Raw genomic sequence first — 21979 nt, 5'->3', positions numbered from 1 at the left:
ACATTAATTAATCAGAATCTTCAATAGTTGGCTCTGCAAAATGTTTGTCACAGCTACCACAAACAATATGGTATGCTGAAGGCATAAATACTTTTCACAACAGTTACAAAAATATTTTGATAAGTGACTCATTTTGGATGCATTGCACCTAACACATCTTTTTCTGCATGTTGAGAGAGCCATATTTATGTTGTTATGGCTTAACATGAGTCAAGTACAGACACATAGCTAGTTATGACTTTGAACCTATGCAGCTAATACATGTAACATTATTTAAGAAAAGAGTTTGTTTGTATCTCTCAGATCAGCGTGACATCTGCAGCTCTCTTTTTCCCTTTTGCTGCTCTGATTGAGTGATTCTTTTTCTACTTTGTCTTCTAATTCACTCATATGATCCCCAGCCTCATCCAACATATAGATTTTTCCTTCCAGTGTTTTCTTCACTTCAGATATGTTATTCTTCATTTCTGTCTGGTTATTTTTCATGGTTTCTATATGTCCTTTCTCATGCTGTTGAGCATCCTTATAACCATTACTTTGAACTCTTACCTGATAAGTTGTTTGCATCCATTTCATTTGGCTTTTCTTCCAGAGATTCCTCCTAGTCTTTCATTTGGGTCCTGCTTCTTTGTCTCCCCATTTTGGCTGCCTCTTTCTGTTAGTTTTTATGTATTAAATGTAATTGCCGTGACTTCCAGGCTTGGTGGGGTGGGCTTCTGTAGTAGTTGTCCTGTGGGGCCCAGTGGTGCATTCTCCTTGATCACCGGAGCTGGGTGCTCTAGGAATGACCCTTATGTGAGTTGTGTGGGCCCTCCTGTTGTAACTGAGTCTTGATTGTTGTGCCATTTGTGGGCTAGCTTGACTTTGGGCTGGTCGACTGTGAGGCTCAACTCTGACTATGTCCTGCAAATTGTTGTACTGGAGGTGACCAAACTACACAAGACAAAACCAAATGAACCACAACTCAACATAAAAAGAAACAGACACCAACCACAGAAACAAAATAAAAAACATCAGAAAAGGCACAAAAAAATCACAGAATGAAAACAAAAAAAAAGAAAGAAAAAAGAATAATGAGAGACAAGAAAAGAGGTTAGATAAAGAAAAAAGAAACAGAAAAGGGAATATGAAAGGAAAGAAGGAAGAGAAAAGTTATAGTAGAAAAATAAAAATGTAGAGAAAAATAAAAAAAATTAACTAAAAGGAAAGGAAAAATGGGAAGAAAAAATAATAAAAATAGAAAAGAGAAAAGATAGAGTGAGAATAGGAAAGAGAGTGAAATGAAAGTGAAAATAAGAAGAAGAGAACAAAAATGAAGTAGAAGAGTGAAAATAAAAGATTAACAAAGAAAAAAGTATGGCTTACCTCAGGAGTTCACTGTGATCAGTCTCTGGATATGCTGAATGTGGAGCTCTTTGAGTCCTGTCCCACTGTTTTCCAAAGCTGGCCACTTGTGCTGGTCTAGGTCTAGGGCCTCCCAAGAGGTTCTCTGTTGCATGCCAATGTCAGATGCTGTCCCCACCCGGCCCTCACCAATTTTTCAGGTTCGAGTTTATTGTAGACCTGAGGTTGGGGCCTCCAGAACCCTGAGTCAGTCTGCCTGGGTTTCACCCTTTGAGTGTTCCTGCTCTGAGTTGCTGTCCCTTCCCCCACAGAAGTGTGCTTAGTGAGGGTAACTGGGATCTAGCAGTGGTGATTCAAACAGACTTGGGAGTGGTGCCCTCACTCTGTAGGAGGTGGAGGTGGACAACTCCTCTCCTCCACGTGTCTGTCTAGGTTGAACTTGCTGGGCAGCTTGGCTGTACTTTCCCATATTGCAGCTGCTGATCCCAGCCCCTGCCTGACTCCCAGGTAGAATCCTGCCAGATGCAGGTTTGGGGGTGAAGTCGGTGCCCAAGAGCTGTGAGCCAGAGCAGTCCTCTTCCTCAAGCCGCATCACCCAGATTCCAAAAGAGCTCACCTCATCCTTGTCTCTTTCTGTCTTCTGTGCTCCTGATTATAAATTTCCAGATGACCTACACTTCAACTGGTTTTTCAAGACGAATACGCTGCAATTTAGCTGCAAGTCTGATCTAGCTCTGGGAGCAAGGGGACAGAGCATCAGGCTACTCTCCAGACATTGTGGAACCCCTGTGCTATAGTTTTATCATAAGGGGAAAATCACCTATGAAACTATTGCAGTGGCACTGGTGAGACTTAAGAGAGTTGGAACCATGGCAGTGATAGTTTGGGGGGTTCCCCATATGAAAGACTCTTACATTAGAATTGATGGGTGGCTGAATATGTGGATTGAAGGCACAATGAACTTTTACAGTAATGTAAATACTTTTAACTTTAGCCCTGGGTGAGGGATGCCGCTATTAAACAAGATAGGAAATAGAAAGGAAAAATGTGGCGAGCCTGAGAATGTTCAGTTCAGTTTTGAACTTTTTGAATTGCAGGTATCTGTAGGACATTTATGCAGAAATGAATACAGAACATTTTTATGTCCTTGCAAAGATTGTTATTAAGAGGGTGCTATTGATTTCTTCTTGAAATTCTGGACATGGGACTGTGCTAGGCTGTATTATAATAGCAATAGTGACTTTTGCTTTTAAACACAGTTAAGCTTCAGAATCAATACATAATTGCATTTTACATTGCATCACATTCTAAAATATTCTAAGTCACTTGTTTCTTCATGTTGCAATTACAAACATTAGGGCTGAGATGAGGTTTTATGCTGTTCTAATAGGCTCAGCAGTGCTACAGAAGTCCTTCTAGTGACCTCAGTGATCACTGCCACTACAGAACTTGTTTCTCCTAGTGTAGCTGGTAATGCTACAATAGTAAGTGAGTTGAATTGTTTTCATTCATTCATTCATTCCTCCATCCATCCAGTCATTTTCTACTAACTGAGTATCTGATACATGCAAGGTGTTGTTACTTCTCAGCTGGGCATGAAACAGTACCATTGTTTTGTTTCTAGAAGTGGATACCACAATAAAAACCTTTATTTTCTTTTCCGAGGCTTATCAGTTTGTTTAAATGTAGAAATTACTTTTTAAAAATTTATTGAAACCTTACGATCACTTCTGGTAGAGAGGAAAGTGTTGAGAGGAGTAAAGAAAATGAAAGAATTAAGAAGATAAAGTGAATATGAACTAGCTTAAGATATTACATGTATTGATCTCTGACAAAGGCAGATTTTGCCAAACCTGATTCTGACAGTTCTGCCTAGCACTTCTCTTAAGTTCTGTCTTGCCTGATTTCATTTTTTGTCCACTGAACCTACTGTTGTGACATGCTAGTCAAATATGGGAATTAAGAGCAAGGTTGAACATTGCCTTGGTTCACACCTTGCCACCTAGTGGGAATCTGGATAAATTGCAGCCTTTCTGTGCAAATCTGGATAAATTGCAGCCTTTCTAAGTCTCAATTTCCTTCTCTATTAATAAGGATAAGAGCACTGTATAACTAGCTTATAAGACTATCCCATTTAATATAAGCTGTTTGTCACAGTGCCTAGCACACAGTATATGTTCGATAAATGTAGCAATTAAGCAATAATAGTGATAAGTTTTTGTGACTCCTAATAGTACTCCTGACTTCCTTAAAGTGCTAGATAACATTCAAATAAAATAACACAGTTTCAAAAAATTTAAAAAAGATTTTATCTAATGTTTAGAGTGGGGAAGGGAGGGAGAGAAGAAGAGAAACATCAATGTGTTGTTACCTCTCATGCACCCCCCCACTGGGGACCTGGCCCACAACCCAGGCACATGCCCTGGCTGGGAATCAAACCGGTGACCCTTTGCTTCATGCGCTGGCACTCAGTCCACTGAGCCACACCAGCCAGGGCTAGTTTTGAAACTTAATGAATATATTCATTGATTATATTTTATTTTTTTTTGAAACATTATTATTCATTTTTTACCTTGACATTTTTGTAATCCAACGTGTATATATAACTTTTTGATCTTTCCTTGTACATTGATCTCTGCTATTAAAAAAAAAGAAAACAGCGATTTCCTGATTTCATATTAAAGAAAATAACTTCTCTACTGGCTGTTTGGGCATCAGGAAGCAATAGGAACAAGTAACCTATCTTATCAGAAACCTCTGTGGAATAGTGATATAGGTGTACAAAAACTAAGAGTAAATAAAAACAAAGCATGTAATAAAGAACAGGTATTTCCAGTAGAGGGAGATGTTGGCAAAATAATCAAGCCACATAATATTCAGGTGCAGTGAGCATCAAATTTAAAAAACAAAGCTTTCCTTGTGTAAAAACATCTAACTTATTAATAATTAATTAATATAAGCTCAGTAGCACCATGGATTCTGTTTTGCCATTTGCCAAACCCAAATTCATTACACAAGTACTTAGAGAAGCACTATGAGGAGTATACACACTGTTCCCTTTCCACATAGCTTTGCTCACACTCTGTTTCAGAGATGGAAGTATAGATAAGATCATTGACACCTCCCCCCACCCATAGAAGTTATAGGCTGGATTACTTGAAAACAAAGAAAGTGTAGAAACTCTATACATACTTCCATAATTCAAAAAGATTTTTTTCACAGTTACAGATTTTCTGAATAAACTAGTGTAGCTCTTAAGTGACATAAACTAATGGATTGAATAAGAACACTATCCCTTTTATGAAAGTAAGCATTATTAAAAAGATAAATCTTTTTAATTTAGATCCCCAGAATTCTGAGGTTACTGGAAGGGCTATAATTAGCAAATTAACAATGTTTAATTAAGCTTGAATTGGACATTTTTCAAGTATTTGAGTAAGATAGTTAAATTGATTTGAAACTTTTCCAACAGAAACATTGCATTTCTTTCTGTTGGCAACACTGTCCAATAACTGACTACTATAATAGTCTCTCTGCACTTTGAGATTTAATGCTCTTGTTCTATCACACCCTAAAAATTGCCGTCCTGGAACTTGGGGATGTTGAGACTGCCCTTAAACCTGAGAGTCGCACTTAAGAGTTGACTGAGTTTTCCCTCTGTATCATGCCTAAATATTTTGATGTAGATTTTATTACTCTTGGCTACATTATTAAATTCAGTTTGTAAAATATCCAAAGAACTTTATATTATATACAAAATACATCTTAACAAATCACTGTAGTAATTTTGCCATTTAAATTTCTGAATCATTTAGTTGATTCAGAAATGGAAGTTATAGATCTCTGCCAATTTTATTCTTATTAAATAAATTTGTAAATATTACCATCAGCAACTTAGTAGATATACATACTAGCTTTAAAAAGATACTATCTTAAACATAAAATTTTTATTTAGGATCCTGCATGCTTTCATCAGTTTCCTTTTAACTTTTACTAAGGAGCATCATTATTCTTTGTGTTTAAGTGGATTTTTATAATTTTATAACTAACTATGGAGGATCATCTATCATAGAATAAACATCACAGCGTATGGTATGGTTTTCTTGTAGCACCAAAGTTGTTCCCTAGTTGTACATGCTTTTGTATAGTGAAGATTTTAAATACTTTATTTAACTACAAGATGTGTAGCTTTTTTGAATTATTTAAAAATAATTTTCAGTGAATAGACTTCATTGGACTATCCTATTCAAAGAATGTCTTTGAACCACTGTAGAAATATTGGAGTGCCTTTTTTTCACCTTTGCTAATAAGTTAACATGTATTAAAAATGGCTATAGGAAAATGATATTGAAAAAATAAAAAGTAAATTATCAGTGTGCTTTTGTATGTTCATTAGAATAGACAACGTTATGCTGCATGAGTAAGCCTAAAATCTCAGTGACTAAAAACAAGAAAGTTTACATTTCATATATGCTAGATGTCCGTTATACTTTGAGAGCAGTGATGTCTTGGTTGTAGTCACTTGGGGACTTGGGCTGAGGCAGGTTCCATCTTGACACATACTGCAGCTATTACAGTTCTGGGGAAAGGATGTGTAGTGAATCTTTGCGTTCAACAGTCTGTATTACTCTCACACCGAATGGGGCACTGGGTTGCAGATACTACAGCAGTTCACCAGACTCTTCTAAATGAGTGAGCATTTGGGGAACTAGCAGTAACCACATAGAGTGTGTGGTTTAAAACTGACCATGGGAAGAAAATCAAATGTTTTCACCTGATCATCATCTGATTAGTTTTAGAGCTTGTATTGGGTTCAGTGCACAAAACACGTATACACACCCCCACACACAATTCTGCATGGTTCAAATAATACAGGAACTGTTTCACAGAAACATTTATACCTTTTACGATATGAGCATTGTTCCACTTGCAGTGTGTATAGGGAGCACCGGTATTGTAGGGCCTGACCTGCTGTGAATTTGTATTCGTAGGTTAGCTAAGACCATTCATAAATTTCATGTCCACAATGCAGTTTAGCAGGGTTGTAAACCTTTTTTTTTTTAGTCTCATGGGGAAAAAAATGGCCAAATTTTAGTTTGGAGTTTAAACACATTAATTGTGTAGTGTGTTAGGAAAACACTGAGCGCTACAAATAGCTAACAGTTTAAATAACAACTATAATTGAACCATTAGAGATATTGCCAAAATTCACACTAAAATGAAAATGTTGTAATTTAGAGGAGAACGTAGGTAGGAAAATCTCAGATATTTCACGAAGAAATTTTTTTATTGACGTGTCCCCTAGAGCAAGGGACGTAAAGGAAAGAATAAACAAATGGGACCTCATCAAAATTAAAAGCTTCTGCACAGTTAAAGACAACAGTATCAAAATTAAAGGAGAACCAACTGTATGGGAAAACATATTTGCCAATGATACCTCAGACAAGGGTTTAATCTCCAAAATAGATAAAGAACTTACATGACTGCACACTAAGAAGACAAGGAATCCAATTAAAAAGTGGTCAAAGGACTTGAACAGACACTTCTCCAAGGAGGACATACAGAAAATCCAAAGACACATGAAATGATGTTCAATATCGCTAGCTATCAGAGAGATGCAAATTAAAACCACAATGAGATACCACTTCACACCAGTCAGAATGGCCATCATAAACAAAGCAACAAACAACAAGTGTTGGAGAGGCTGTGGAGAAAAGGGGACCCTAGTGTAGTCCCCTTCTGCTGGTGGGACTGCAGGCTGGTACAACCACTATGGAAAGCAGTATGGAACTTCCTCAGGAAACTAAAAATGGATCTGCCTTTTGACCCAGAAATTCTACTGCTGGGACTCTATCCTAAGAATACTAAAACACCAATTCAAAAGAACCTATGCATCCCAATGTTCATAGCAGCACAATTTACAATAGCTAGATGCTGGAAGCAACCAAGATGCCCATCAGTAAATGAATGGATCAAAAAACTATGGTACATTTACACAATGGAATTCTATGCAGCAGAAAGAAAGAAGGAGCTCGTACCCTTTCAACAGCGTGGATGGAGCTGGAAAACATTATGCTTAGCGAAACAAGCCAGGCAGTGAAAGACAAATACCATATGATCTCACCTTTAACAGGAACCTAAATAACAAAACAAAGAAACAAGCAGAATATAACCAAAGGCACTGAAATAGAGGACAGGCTGACGGTGACCGGAGGGGAGAGAAGAGGGAATTTAAGGGGACAGTGGGCAGGGTTCACAGGAACAAACTTAAAGGACACATAGTCATAAACTAAGGGGAGGGTGGTAATGGGAGCAAAGTGGGGAGGGTGGGAGGGGGGACTGGATTGGGAGTAAAAAGGAGAAAACTGTATTTGAACAATGATTAAAATAAAATTAAAAAAAAAAGAAAATGTTGCAATTTGTTGTAAAGGTCTGGTGTTTTTCATTTATTTTTTTAATCTCACATAATTACTATTATTTAACCATTGCTCACATTTTCTGGTTTTTATTTTTTGTTTGTTTGTTTGTTTAGGTATTACTGATTTTCCTAAAATATTTTGTGAAACTTCTCAGAAGCTGGTTAGTGTGGAAGCCTTTGCTCTGGCTGCAAAGTATTATTCTGTACAAAACTTGGGAATATGTATTCCTTTTGAACAGTTACTTATAGCCCTTCAAGGAAATCAGAAACAGAAAACTGGTAGGTGTGTTTGTTTGTATGTGGGTATGTATGTTTTTAGGCACTTGGAAGTAGTATATTGTTCATATATGTGTATCTTTGCAACATGTTTTTAATTTAGTGTCGGACCTTGTATCAGGAGCCCAAATAGATTGGCTTCTGCTGACTGGGTTCTCTCAGGCACCATGTTCAACACAACAGCTTCATGATGGATCTCCACATTTTTTGTTTTTTACATTATAGTTCAGTGATCAGTGTTTTTCTTTATAGTTCATTGTTTTATGTATCAGGTAACATTTTAATAATGTTGTGTGGGTCTTATTTATTTTATGAGTTCAAATTTGATTCATAGCAGCTAAATGAATAAAGATCTATTATACAGACACCACATTAAACTACATTATTTTCATATTTGGTTAAGAAAACCTGACTATCCACCAGTGGTTCTTATAAACTTTTGTTTCTTTAATAGCAATATTTTCATTTTGTGTTATGTTTACTTAGGTGAGAATGTGAAGCTAGATGAGTTTATGAACTTGAAAAAGTCTCATGAAGTTCAGGCAATGTCAGAGCTGATCTGCAGTATTGCTGATTACTATGGAATAAAGCAGGTAAGAGTATTTTCCTAGATTTTCAGATGTTAAGATTATTGTCATTTTTTGGTATCATTCAAATTCCCTTTCCTACTATCACTGTCTAACCTTTAAAATGTCATTAAATAATAGCTGACATGACATATGTCAGAGCCTTTAAAAATGTGCTCTCATTTCCCAAATACACTCTAATTATAACAAATCTATACTAAAAGTAAGACATCACTATTAACATTTTGCCACAAATTTCATTCTTTTCAGACTGGATAGAAGTTAAGAGTAACTCTCTTTGATATGTTGTAACTCCAAGCAGAGGCAGCATTATTATGATGGCATTTTGTAAAACTGCTTGGCATGAGGTGCTGTTAAAACCTGGCTCAAGCTGTGATATGGGGCCACTACCTCATTATAGTAACATGAAGAAACTGTTTTAGAACTTGGATTTTTATACTGTCAGAATTACAATACATTCCTGTTGTGAAAAATAACTTTTGCATAAGGTAGTGATGTCTGAAAACAGATGTTAAGATAAAATCAAAGATTGCCTGGGCCTATAAAAATAGTAAGTTATTTTTTCCCCTGGCTTATAAAAATAGTAAGTTATTTTTCTTATCCCTATGAGAATATCTGTGGGGCTAATGGGAGATTTTCCCTCCTTCAATTTTTATTAGGTGTGAGAATCTTTTCCATGGATTCTTCCAGACTTGAGGAGAGTTTGAGGATGATTAGAAAATTATCACAGTGTGGGTTAGGTGTGCAGAGCCCCTTGTGACATCCTAGATCTCTAGGGTAGGGGATAGAGGCAAGAGCTAAGGCAACAGCTCCCAGCCCTTTCTCCAGTGTATCATACTCCAGTGTGTCATACATCCAGTGCAAGCAATACCTTTCAGAATTGGTAACAGGCTCACCATGGCCATGATACTTATCTGGATCAGGAGACAAATATTAGAAACATAAAATTGAATTGGGAAAAACAAGCAGTTTGCAGAAGACTACATATTTTATGGTGACATTAAAAAAAAATCCCTGTGGGTTTTCTCTGGCTGCTGAAACAAGGTGCTGCCTGCATACAAGTTCTGGGGATTGACTCCTCTCTGTGAGCAGCCTTGATACAAGTTGATAGACAAACACACCAACTCCCTGACACTTCGGGTAGATGGTACTGAAATGTGTCTTCTACACTAGCTCTAGGAGTTTCCTAGCACAGTTAAACCCAAGATCCCCTAAAGTGGTATCTTAATTAATAATGCACCTTTTATTGGGCTGCCTTCCTTTTTTTTCTCTTCTCTACTTCTCTGCCCTTCTTTTGTCTCCCAATAAATGACTCAAATCTCTGGAGAATCTGTTCTGTTGTAACACAAAAACTAAGATAAGGGGTATTCATTGTGCTTTATAATTTTACATTTTGACTATATTTATTCTTTTATCTATATGAAATTTACCTAATAATAAGTAACTTTAATAAAGCAGGTTTATTTCTAAAGAGCAGAGAAAAACATTTTGAAATTGCTTAATATATCATGTTAGGCCTGCTTTAAGGGAACTTTTTCAAAGCAAAAGATATTGTTCTTAGTGAATGAAATCACCTAAAATAAAGACTTTCATGTGATCTTTTTAAAAAGATTTTATTTATTTATTTTTAGAGAGAAGGGAAGGGAGGGAGAAAAAGAGGGAGAGAAACATCAATGTGTGGTTACCTTCCACGTTCCCCATACTAGGGACCTGTCCCGAAACCCAGGCATGTGCCATAGATTGAGAATCGAACCAGCAACCCTTTGGTTTCCAGCCTGGTGCTCAGTCCACTGAGCCACACCAGCCAGGGCACATGGTCTTTCTTTTAAATCAATAGAAATCTTTGATTCTCACAGTAGTTCAGTTAAAAATGTTTTATTTATGTACTGCCTTTACTTTTAAAATGCAGATTTAATAAATAAAGATTTCATGATGATAGATGGAAACCCAGAATTTGGAATACTTGACTTTACTAGTGACCCTAGAGAGTTAATTGTGATGGAGAAGATTTTGGGAGGGGCAGGATTTACAGAGAATATAAAGAACTTAGTTTGGAACATGTTAAATTTGAGATGTCTATTAGACATTTAAGTGGAGACTTAAATGTCTAATAGACAGACTGTTGAATATATGAATGTGAAGTTCATGGGAGAATTCCATACTAGGGTTATAAATGTGAAAGTCATTAGCCTGGAATGCTAATTAGATCTCTAGGTCAGTCAACAAAGTATAATTCCTCTGTCTGCAGTATAGTACCATACTATTAAGAAATGTAACCACTTTGTGTAACAAGTTTCTATGAGAAAGTGTTCTAAACAGAATTAGGAGACTAGGAAGGTAAGTCACACCAGGCATTGTACTAGAGACTCTATGTTCTAACCTATAAGATGATCCAGGATGGAAAAGGCCATTGTGAGGAAAGGATAGGGGATCTGAGTAGTGGAAATTTTGAAATTTAGACTAGATAGTTTGAAGGCAAAATATTTTAGGGCTTATATAACGTTTAATTGTTGTACAGAGTTTTCCATTCTATTGCTACCACTACATATGTTACTAAAAAGCCAATTTGGAAAGGGATAAAAGCCAACTTGGGTAAATAAGATATAAATATAAGTTGACTGACAAATTTTCTAGGAAAAGTTGCTCATCACTGAAAATGTTTTTAGATATTATAGCATGAAAACATGATCCTGAGAGTTTCTCCAGCCATCTTGCAACCAAATGAATAACAAGATAGCCCAAAAGTTTATTTTTCTGTTTAGTTTCCACATACAAGTGAAATAACATAGTATTTGTCTTTCTCTGACTTATTTCTCTCAGTCCATTCATGCTGTCACAAATGGTAAGATTTCATCCTTTTTTATGGCTGGCTAATATTCCGTTGTATAACTGTACTACATTTTTTTTATCCATTTGTCTATTGATAGGCATTTGGGTTGCTTTTTTTTAACTATATTTTATTGATTATGCTATGACAGTTGTCCCAGTTTTCCTCCCTTTTATCCACCTCTGCCCTGCACCCTGCCTTCCATCAGCATTCCCCCCACTTAGTTCATGTCCATGGGTCATACATATAAGTTCTTTGGCTTCTCTGTTTCCCATACTATTCTTAACCTCCCCTGTCTGTTTTGACCTCCACTGATGCTCCTATTCCCTGTACCTTTACTCCCATCCTTCCCCTTCCCAGCTGATAACCCTCCACGTAATCTCCATTTCTGTGATTCTGTTCTTATTTCTACTTGTTTGCTTTGTTTTGTTTTGGTTTTGATTTTTGGTTCAGTAGTTGATATTATGAGTTTGTTGTCATTTTACTGTTCATATTTTTGATCATCTTTTTATTAGATAAGTTCTTTAACATTTCATTTAGTAAGGTCTTAGTAATAATGAACTCATTTAGATTTACTGTATCTGGGAAGCACTTTATCTGCCCTTCCATTCTAAATGATAGCTTTGCTGGATAGAGTAATCTTGTATGTAGGTCCTTGCCTTTCATGATTTCAAATACTTCTTTCCATCCTCTTCTTGCCTGTAAAGTTTCTTTTGAGAAATCAGCTGATAGCCTTATGGGAACACCTTTGTAGGTCACTGTCTGCTTTTGTCTTGCTGCTTTTAAGATTCTCTCCTTATCTTTAATTTTGACTAATTTAATTATGATGTGTCTTGGTGTGTTCCTCCTTGACTCCAACTTGTTTGGGACTCTCTGGACTTCCTGGAAGTCTCTTTCCTTTGCCAGATTAGGGAAGTTTTCCTTCGTTATTTGTTCAAATAAGTTTTTAATTTTTTGTTCTCCCTCTTCTCCTTCTGGCACCCTGTGATTCAGATGTTGGAGTGCTTAAAGATGTCCTGGAGGTTCCTAAGCCTCTCCTCGTTTTTTGAATTCTTATTTCTTCATTCTGTTCTGGTTGACTGTTTATTTCTTCCTTCTGCTCCAAATCATTGATTTGAGTCCCAGTTTCCTTCCCTTCACTGTTGGTTCCCTGGACATATTCCTTTATTTCATTTTTCATAGCCTTTGTTTTTTCCTCTATTTTTCAGCCATACTCAACCATTTCTGTGAGCATCCTGATTACCAGTGTTTTGAACTCTGCATCTGATAGGTTGGCTTACCTCTTCAATGCTTAGTTCTATTTTTGGAGTTTTGATCTGTTCTTTCATTAGGGCCATACTTTTTTGTCTCAGCACAGCTGTTGTGTTGTAAGGGGCAGAGCTTAGATATTCACCAGTGCAGGGCAACCACTTGGCTGTGTTGTGGTGCTGTCTGTGGGGGAGGATTCCAAGGGGAAACAGTGCCACTTGCTTGGCTCTCTGCCAGCTTTCAGTCACTTCCCCCACTACCCCAAAGCAAATTGGGCCCTTCTGGTACTGATTCCCAGGTGGGTGGGTTTGTATATGTTCTAGGACCCCATGGGTCTCTCCAGCAAAGTCTCCTATGAGGCTGGGAGTTTCTCCTGCTGCTGCCACAACCCCCACAGGCTTTTACAGTCAGTGGTTTTGAGGCTTTATTTTCCCACTCTGGAACCTTGGGTTGCATGGTCTGTCTCGCTCCCCAGTTGTTCTTCCTGGTTTATCTGCATCCAAATATGGGATTGTCTGGTCTACCACTGCCTCACCTACTCTGTCCTCCATCTGCCATCTAGCTGTGTGTCCACTCCACCTAGCTGCCCATTTCTGTCCTTCCTAGCAGTCTGGATGAATGTATCTTCTCTTAACTCCTTGGTTGTCAGACTTCCATACAGTTCGATTTTCTGGCAGTTCTGGTTGTTTTTTGTTTTTAAATTTGTTGTTGTCCTCCTTTTGGTTGTATGTGTGAGAAGACAAAGTGTATCTACCTATGCCTCCATCTTGGCTGGAAGTCCTGGGTTGCTTTCATATACTGGCTATTTTAAGTAGTGCCGCAGTGAACATAGGGGTGCATCTTCTAAGGTGGTCTGTCATCAAAGCTCTGAATGGTTCAGCCATTCTACTGACAGATTTCCTAAGTGAAATGAATTTTCTTCATTGTTCAAAACTTGGTGTTCTGTTACTTGTCACCAGAATTTTCCTGATTCACAAGTGGAATTGTCATAAATATATCTGGAAATAAAGTCAATTACTTGTTGGTAAGAAAATATCTAAATTGGTAGGAATAAGTATGATGATGTATATCAACCCAATAGCTGCTAACATTAAGTTTGTCATTGACATTAGTGAGTGTGTTTTGTGGAAGCATGTGGAAGCAAAGGAACATTTCTTTTATCTGGAGATCCAGTTATACAGGAATTCATGAATAGGTTTTCTACTGCCTAGCCCTTACATTCATGAGTATGGGTATGATAACTTCAATTAGATTGTACTTCCTTAAAATCAAAATATACTGTGCATCTGTGTTTCCCACAATAGCTAGTCCAGAGAATAACATAAAAAGAGAGTATAGGGGATTATTTGTAAGCTAGTTGTTTATTTAGGGGGCATTATTTATTGGAGTCTTACCTATGAACTACTGGAATTACAGGACCCCTGAAATTTTTGAGGATTTAATTAATGATATGTATTACTTCAAATAAGGATGCTTCCTTGAGTGACTCATACTTATGACAGGGTTTAATTTATTTTAGAAATTAGAGGTAGATATAATAATATTGGATGATAATATCTGGTAATAGTATTCCTATAATTGTCTATTACAAAGAGACATGCCAGTGAAATAATAATTGTGGTAATTTTTCTCATCATTTTTAGTTTTATTCATATATTTTTCAACTCTAGGTGTTCATTTTGCTAAATTTGGTAATTGTATGCAGTTGTGTAGCCACCATCATAATAAAAAATATTTGTCATGATTTAAAGTTTTCTTATGCCCTTGTGCAAATTATTTTCTCCTCCATTCTCAGGGAACTACTGATTTGCTTACAGTTTGACTGTTCTAGAACATTGTATAAATGATGTTTTCTGTTTGACTTCTTTCCTTAACTGCATAGCTTTTGAGTGTCATCAATGTTGTGTGTATTTACTCTTTGTTCCTCTTTCTTGCTGAATAGTGTGACATAGTATGGTTAGGCCACAATTTTTTTTTGCACTTACCAGTTCATGGCCATTTGAATTGTTACCATAATTTGGTTGCTGTGACTATTCACATACAAAACTTTATGTGGGCATGTTTTTATTTCTCTTGGATAATTAGCCCAGAGTGGAATATGTAGATTACATAGTAAGTGTATGTTTTCACTTTATGGCAAACTGCCAGTGTTATCCAAAGTGCCTATAACATTTTATATTTGTGCGTATCTCATTATGATTTTAGTTTGCATTTCCATGATGACTAATGATGTTGAGCATCTTTTAATATTGGCCATTTATATGACATTTTGTGAAGTATGTGTTCAAATAATTTGCCTATTTTTTAATTGATGGCTTGTCTTATTATTGAATTATAAGAGTTCTTTATTCTGGATGCAAACTATGTGTTATTTAAATGATTTACAAATACAGTATTCAGAAGTTCTCTTCCTTTTTAACTATATATTTTGAATAGCAAAAGTTTTAACTTTTAAAGAAGTCTGTTTTTTCTATTATTTCTTTTATAGTTATGCTTTTTATGTCCCATGTGAGAAATCTTTGTCTTTCCCAATGTTACAAAACTTGTCTTATGTTTTCTTTGAGTAATGAATAGTTTTTACTCTTACATGTAGATCCTTGATCCACTTTTAATTAATTTTGTATTTGTATGTGACAAAGTTCATTTTTCCACACAGACATCCAGCTATGCCAACACCATTTATTGAAAAGACTATCTTCTTTATTGAATCACCTTAGCAGTTTTTTCAAAAATCAATTGTCTATAAAAGTGTGGGTCTATTTCTGAACTGTATTTTTTTATTGATTTATATGTCTATTTTTATATAGTACAACACTATTTTGATTACTGTAGTTTTATATTGATTCCCAAATTGTGTAAGTCTTCCAACCTTATTCTTTTCAAAAGTGTTTTGGTTATTCCAGGAACTTCCCTTTTCAGTAAAAATTATAATACCTGCTTGTCAGTTTCTTTAAAAAGCTCTGCTGCAATTTTGTTAGGATTGAATTGAACATGTCAGTTTGGGAGAATTGCCATCTTAATTGAGTGATGTTTTGTGAATATTGTATATCTTTATTTAGATCTTTTAAATTTTTCTATGCAGTTTTATAGTTTTCAGTGTATAAGGATCTTACACAACCATTGTTACGTATATTCCTAGATATGCTCTCCTTGTGCTGTTTTAATTCAGTTGGTTTTAAATTTTATTTTCTAATTGTCCTTTGCTACTGTTTTGTATATGTTCTGATGGTTCATTATTAATTTCTAATAATCCTGTATTCTGAGATATTGCTAAATTCACTTGTTATATTAGCTTTTTTTGTGTATTCCTCAGGATTTTCTGAGACACAATCATGTTATCTGTGACGAAAGATTTTTATTTCCAGTATTTGTGACTTTCACATCTTTTCCTTGACTTATTAAACTGATTACACTGTCTAAAACCTCTTTTTAAAAGTAAATGAAAATTATTAGAGTAGTTGGTTTTTGATAGGAATCAAAAATTAAAGTAAAAAATATAACGGGTTGTATAAACTATACAATCTTTGTTTACTTGCTTTTTAAAAATATATCAAGAATGCTTTTTATTATTGATGAAAATTCTTTAATTCATTCTGTTTTTCTTTAGATAATTGACCTGGGTTCTGGAAAAGGCTACTTAAGTTCCTATTTATCCTTGAAGTATGGCTTAAAAGTTTATGGAATCGATTCTTCAAATACCAATACTCATGGAGCTCAGGAGAGAAACAGGAAGTTGAAGAAACACTGGAGCGTCTATTATACTCGGTCAAAATTAGGTGTGAATGAATTGGCATTAAAAATGGCAAAGGAAAAGAAAGTGCAAGATCAAATAAAAAATAAAGGTGACATTGAGAGAGTATGTAACAACAGTCCTGCAAATCAAGAAATGATGTTTACATCAGCATTTCTGCCAGATTTTTCAAGCTCTGTAATTTCTAACATCAGAAAACAAATGGAAAACCTACATGTTTATTCACATCGAGAAGAAAATTTATGTTTTGAAAATGCCTTTTCTCTTATTGACCTTTTGCCTATTAATGCCATAGAACCTACTTCTTCATCCCAAATACCCAAGAGAAAAATGTCTGAAGCAAATAAAGAGAGAAGAGAAACAACATCAAAGTCAAATGAAACATATATATATTCACCTTTAACATCTTTTATCACTGCTGATTCAGAACTACATGATATTATTAAAGATCTGGAGGTGACTTCACTTTTGAATTCCTTAAGTTGATTTGTTAAATTGCTCTGAGACATAGAATTAAATGTTAATAGTAGCTTGTTTAACTTACATATCTTATTTGGTTACATTAATATAAAGGACTAAGAAAATATAGTATATATAGACTCTTATGATTCTCACAGCTTGCAAAATCTGAGAAGGCTACAAAATCTGACAATTACAGTTTGCCAGAATACAGTGCCTACCACTGATTTCAAGCCTCCTAAATCAAACAAGCCCTAACACAGAAGCTAGTAAGCTAAGTTTTCATTATGTGATTTAGGGACTGTTAAAATTCCAATCCAAGAAAACTTGTACATTTTCATTTTTATGTAAAGTAAAGACATACCTAGGGCAATGTTATATTTAATGTTAGCTTTGGTAACCAAATATGCAACTTTTGGAGCAAGTGTAGCTTCTGAATATTCATGAAGAAGTTCAACTTTTTCTAAACTACAAGTATATCAAATTGTGTAATGGAAAGGGAATAATCTTAAACAAAGGCAACATTGTATATTAAAACAGTATTGCAGAGGAACCTCTATAAATCATTTGGCCTAACACATTGTCCTAAAAAACAAGGTAGCCTTTGAATTTGTAATATTCTATTCATTAAATTTTTCTGAAATTCTTTTTTTTAAATTAAATGTATTGAGGTGATATCAGTTAATAAGATTATATAGGTTTAAAGCATACAGTTCTATAATACATCATCTGTATATTGCATTATATGCCCACCAACCAAAGTCAAATCTTTTTTGTCATCATATATTTGACCCCCTTCACCTTTACTACTTACTAACCTCCTTTCCTCTGGTAACCACCCTACGGTTGTCTGTGTCTATGAGTTTTTGTTTGTTTTCTTATTTTTTTATTTGTTGTTTTCAATTTTGTGTTCCATATGTAAGTAAAATCATATGATTCTTGACTTTTTCTGTCTGACTTATTTTGCTTAGCATTTTACTCTCAAGATCCATCTATGCTGTCACTAATGGCAATACTTTATCTTTTCTTATGACTGTGTAGTATTTCATCGTGTGTGTGTGTGTGTGTGTGTGTGTGTGTGTATCACATCTCCTTTTTCCAATTATCTATTGAAGGACATATTAGTTTCCATGGCTTGGCCACTGTGAATAATGGTACAATGAACATAGGGGTGCATATATCTTTGCAAATAAATGTTTTCAAGTTTTTCAGGTAGATATCCAGAAGAGAGGCTACTGGATAATATGGTAACTGTAGTCTTAATTTTTGAAGAGCCTCCATACTATTTTCCATAGTAGTTGTCCCAGTTTACATTCCCACCAGCTGTGAATAAGGGCTTCTTTTTCTCCACAACTTCTCCAGCCCTTATTATTACTTGTCTTGTTAACAATAGCAATTCTAACAGGTGTAGAGTGGTATGTCATTGTAGTTTTGATTTGCAATTCCTAAGTAGCTACTGAAGTTGAGCATCTTTTCCTATATCTGTTGGCCATTTGTATGTCACCTTGGGAGAAGTGTCTGTTTAGGTCCTCTGCCCTTTTTTTAAATCATGTGGACATGTTTTCATTTCTCTTGGATAATTAGCCTGGAGTAGGGTTTATAGGTCATGTAGTAACTGTACACTTTAAGTTTATGATAAAGTGTCAATGGAAAGTGTTTGTACCATTATTATCCTCATTTTACAGATGAGGAAATTAAGGTACTGAGTAATTAAAACAAACTTGGTATATTAAGTAAGATTCCATGAGTATGTACAGCTGTGCCCATTCAGTATGTGTATACATTAAAATTAGGCTTTGAAATAGTTTGTAGGAGAATGTTTACATAAAGTTGATACTATAAAATTTAAGACAATTTTTATAGAATTTAAAATTGATATTTGATGCAAGGAATGAACTAAGTAAACTTTTCTGGTGTTGGAGTAGAAATGTTAATTTGGCACCACTTATTTGTTTTTATGACAGATTTTTAAATAAGTTTTGATGGGCAATTTGTGAAGAAATAAATTTTAAAAATTGACTAGTGAGTCAAGGCATACATTTGTCATAATAATGATGCTACCTTTGATTAGTCCAGTCTTACTTTGGCTAATTGTTAAGTAAATATTAGTTATAAAACAGAAAAGAGAAAATTCAAATGGGTGAGTAACCAAAAACAGTAGAAAAATGAACTCAAAAGGATGTCAGTTGTGATAAATGATCACTGTCATTTTGTCCATAAAAGGAATGATTATTTGTTATGAAAATAAAAAACATAATATTTTCTAGGTAGAATTTGGTCATTTTTAAAAGCTCCTCATATTCTAATGAGCATTTAAAATCTTCACCTGAAGGGTCTGTTTAGCCCTCCTTTTAATTGCCAATATTTTTGTTTCTTTTCATTTGTAAAGGATTGCTTGATGGTAGGTCTACATACTTGTGGTGATCTTGCTCCAAATACTCTGCGAATATTTACTTCCAATTCTGAAATCAAGGGAGTTTGCAGTGTGGGTTGTTGCTACCACCTCTTATCTGAAGAATTTGAAAACCCACATAAAGGTACAAAGTTCACCTTATCTCAAAATTTCATTTATTTCAGCATGTTGGCTGCTTTCTATCTCTCCATCTTTTGTTGACATTATTGTTATTTTGAATTAACATTGAAAATAATATCTGGTATTCTTACAATTTTAATATTATATCAATTGAAATTTGATGCATATCACCTTATGCATTTTATTGTAGTTTCTTTGGTCATTAAATGATTTTCGTGAATGCTGAAAACTGCAAATTTTGAAAATTTTATGTGGTTTATCTTTTAGAGAACTGTTTAAAAATATTCATGAGATATGCACTTACTAAAATAGTAAAACTTATTTTGTTATTAATATAGAGTTACAAGGTTTGCTTTCATTTTCAAAACCTTTTCCATTTTGTAAGGAATAGTGATATTTCTCAAATAACAGTTCCTACTATATTTTGAAGAGTCAACATACTGTGATTTTACAAAGGTGCAGAACTGTGCAATTGTGTTAAAGTAATAGTATCCAAACTGTGCTCCCTGGACTGAGATGGTGCCTGAAGAACAAAGCACATGGGAGGATTTAAACCACCCCACGTACCTTCACTCAGAGCAGCTCTTTTTATATGTTATATCTCTTAATAAGATATGATTTCAAAACTGCTGGTTCAGATTAGATGGTTATTTGTCTATTTAATATTAGTGGTTCTCTTTTCTATTAGTTGAGTGATGTCTTTATCAATGTCCATTGTCCCTTGCTGAAGATTTTTTTAAGCCAGGAAGTTGTGTGCATATGAATGGTATTGTTTGTTCTTTTCTCATTTTAAAAATCCAGATGAATGAAATTTATATTTTTTATTTAGTTGTATATAAGAGGTAAAAATTATGATTATATAATTCTACTGAAATTTGGGTGAAACAGATGTCATCATTAGAACTGGCAAAGGCTTTTATTAAAAAAGTAGTCTATCGAATTTGATTTTTTAATGTCAGGGTTTTAAAAGTATCCTTTAGGAAAGATGCACAAAAGAAAAATTTTGAATATATAGAGATATACAGAGTGAGAGAAAGAAAATTGGCAAAATGTTAACAGTAGTTTAATTGGGAGATGGAGAATATATATATTTTTCGACATTATTTATAACTGTATTCAGAGTACAAAAATCCTAAAGATAAAAATTTGGAGAAAATAGTGAACGTAAAAATAGAAAAAAGCATTTATACTAAAGTACATATCCAAATATTTATACTATATTACAATCTTTTTGTGCATCTGTTCAAAAAGAATGAAACCTTTAATACGATCACAGTTTTACAGCTTTTAATGTATGAAATGTGTAGTGTTTTCCTGGACCAACAATAACATAAGATTCTGTGTAGGGGAGGCGTGATTCTTCGTTCAAGAGCTTTCTCTTCTGTAGGTGCAATGAAATGTTTTTTCTTTTTTTAGTAATGGCCCTTCTTTCCTCTTTATCATCATGCTCCCAAAGATGACTTCTCCTTCCAAAAGGCGTCTTGTCTTAGACAGTGCCTTCTTAAGATTCTCATCTGTGGCCCTGCTGGGCCCTTGCAGCCATTGAACTGTTGTCAGGTCTCAGACTTAATGTCAGTATTTCCCACTATGGGGCAAATACTCTCTCTTGAACAAGTGACTAGAAATTTTTTTAAAAAATCACTGTTGCTGCCTTGGCAGCTGCATTTCATACCTGTAGAAGATAGTAAGACACTGTGCTTGGCATGTTATGTACAATAAAGGGAGATGGGGGAGGGGCTCATAGAAAGTCAATAATTTGGGGAAGAAGAAACTCGAACAGATGAAAAGCAAAGTTCAGTTCAGTTCAACAAACATTCATTGAATGTCATTTATGTCCCACACTATGCTTAAATAAGCAGGGTAATATAAAAATGTATGATATCTCATCTTCACCCTCAAGAAATGTAAAAATAGTCCTTAATTCCAGGAATCAGATAATCCCTGTTACTAACATAACATTTTTCATTTGTAAGAAATCATTTAGAATAGAAAATTCAAATAATATAAGAAGATTTTTAAAAGGAAAGTAAAAAGTAAGTTCCCAGACCCATATTTTTGGTTTCTTGTATATCTTTCCAGAAAAGAAAATACATACATATCCACTATATTCTTATATGGTGTCTTGGGAAGTCAGTAGAAGTTAACAGACAAAGTAGGAAGGTTGTTACAGACAGAATAAACAAAGGTGTGAGGTGATAAGTGTTCAAAATCAAGTTTCTTTCTCTTTGCCCTCCATAGTCACTGCTTCTCTTTGAGTCTTCTGGGAAAACAGAGTTGAACAAAATTACTCCAAATTTTTACACTTGAAATGGAAGCCTCTCAGTTGACAGATTCTCAAGTATCAATCTGGGCTCCAGCTTGGGTACAAGCAGTTCCCCTTCTCTAGAGCAGAGGTTGCCGCTGTTCCCTGAGTTGACAGGACATTTTTAGTCCCAGGATTCAGATAAGAAAGGTGTTGGAAGGTGGTGTTACAGCAGTGCCTGGCAGCTACAAACACTCATTTTCCCTTCTGTAGGCATAGTCAGTTCATGCAAAG

The 21979-nt window shown here is 35.1% G+C and overlaps 1 protein-coding gene across 2 annotated transcripts in view; it reads left to right on the top strand.

Annotated features, from left to right (window-relative positions):
- METTL25 (methyltransferase like 25) overlaps positions 1–21979 on the top strand; it is a 102757-nt gene that overhangs the window by 19782 nt on the left and 60996 nt on the right. Inside the window, exons 2-5 of one of the 2 annotated variants that reach the window (XM_028532881.2) lie at positions 7877–8041; positions 8525–8631; positions 16308–16907; positions 19300–19447. In XM_028532881.2, the coding sequence (XP_028388682.1) occupies positions 7877–8041; positions 8525–8631; positions 16308–16907; positions 19300–19447 (1020 nt within the window). The remainder of the gene's footprint in view (positions 1–7876; positions 8042–8524; positions 8632–16307; positions 16908–19299; positions 19448–21979) is intronic. The other variant, XM_036018614.1, reaches the window with a different exon arrangement.

The sequence above is a fragment of the Phyllostomus discolor genome, chromosome 2 (assembly GCF_004126475.2).
Source record: "Phyllostomus discolor isolate MPI-MPIP mPhyDis1 chromosome 2, mPhyDis1.pri.v3, whole genome shotgun sequence".
NCBI classification, from domain to species: Eukaryota; Metazoa; Chordata; class Mammalia; order Chiroptera; family Phyllostomidae; genus Phyllostomus; species Phyllostomus discolor.
This window is presented reverse-complemented; position numbering and strand designations above follow the sequence as displayed.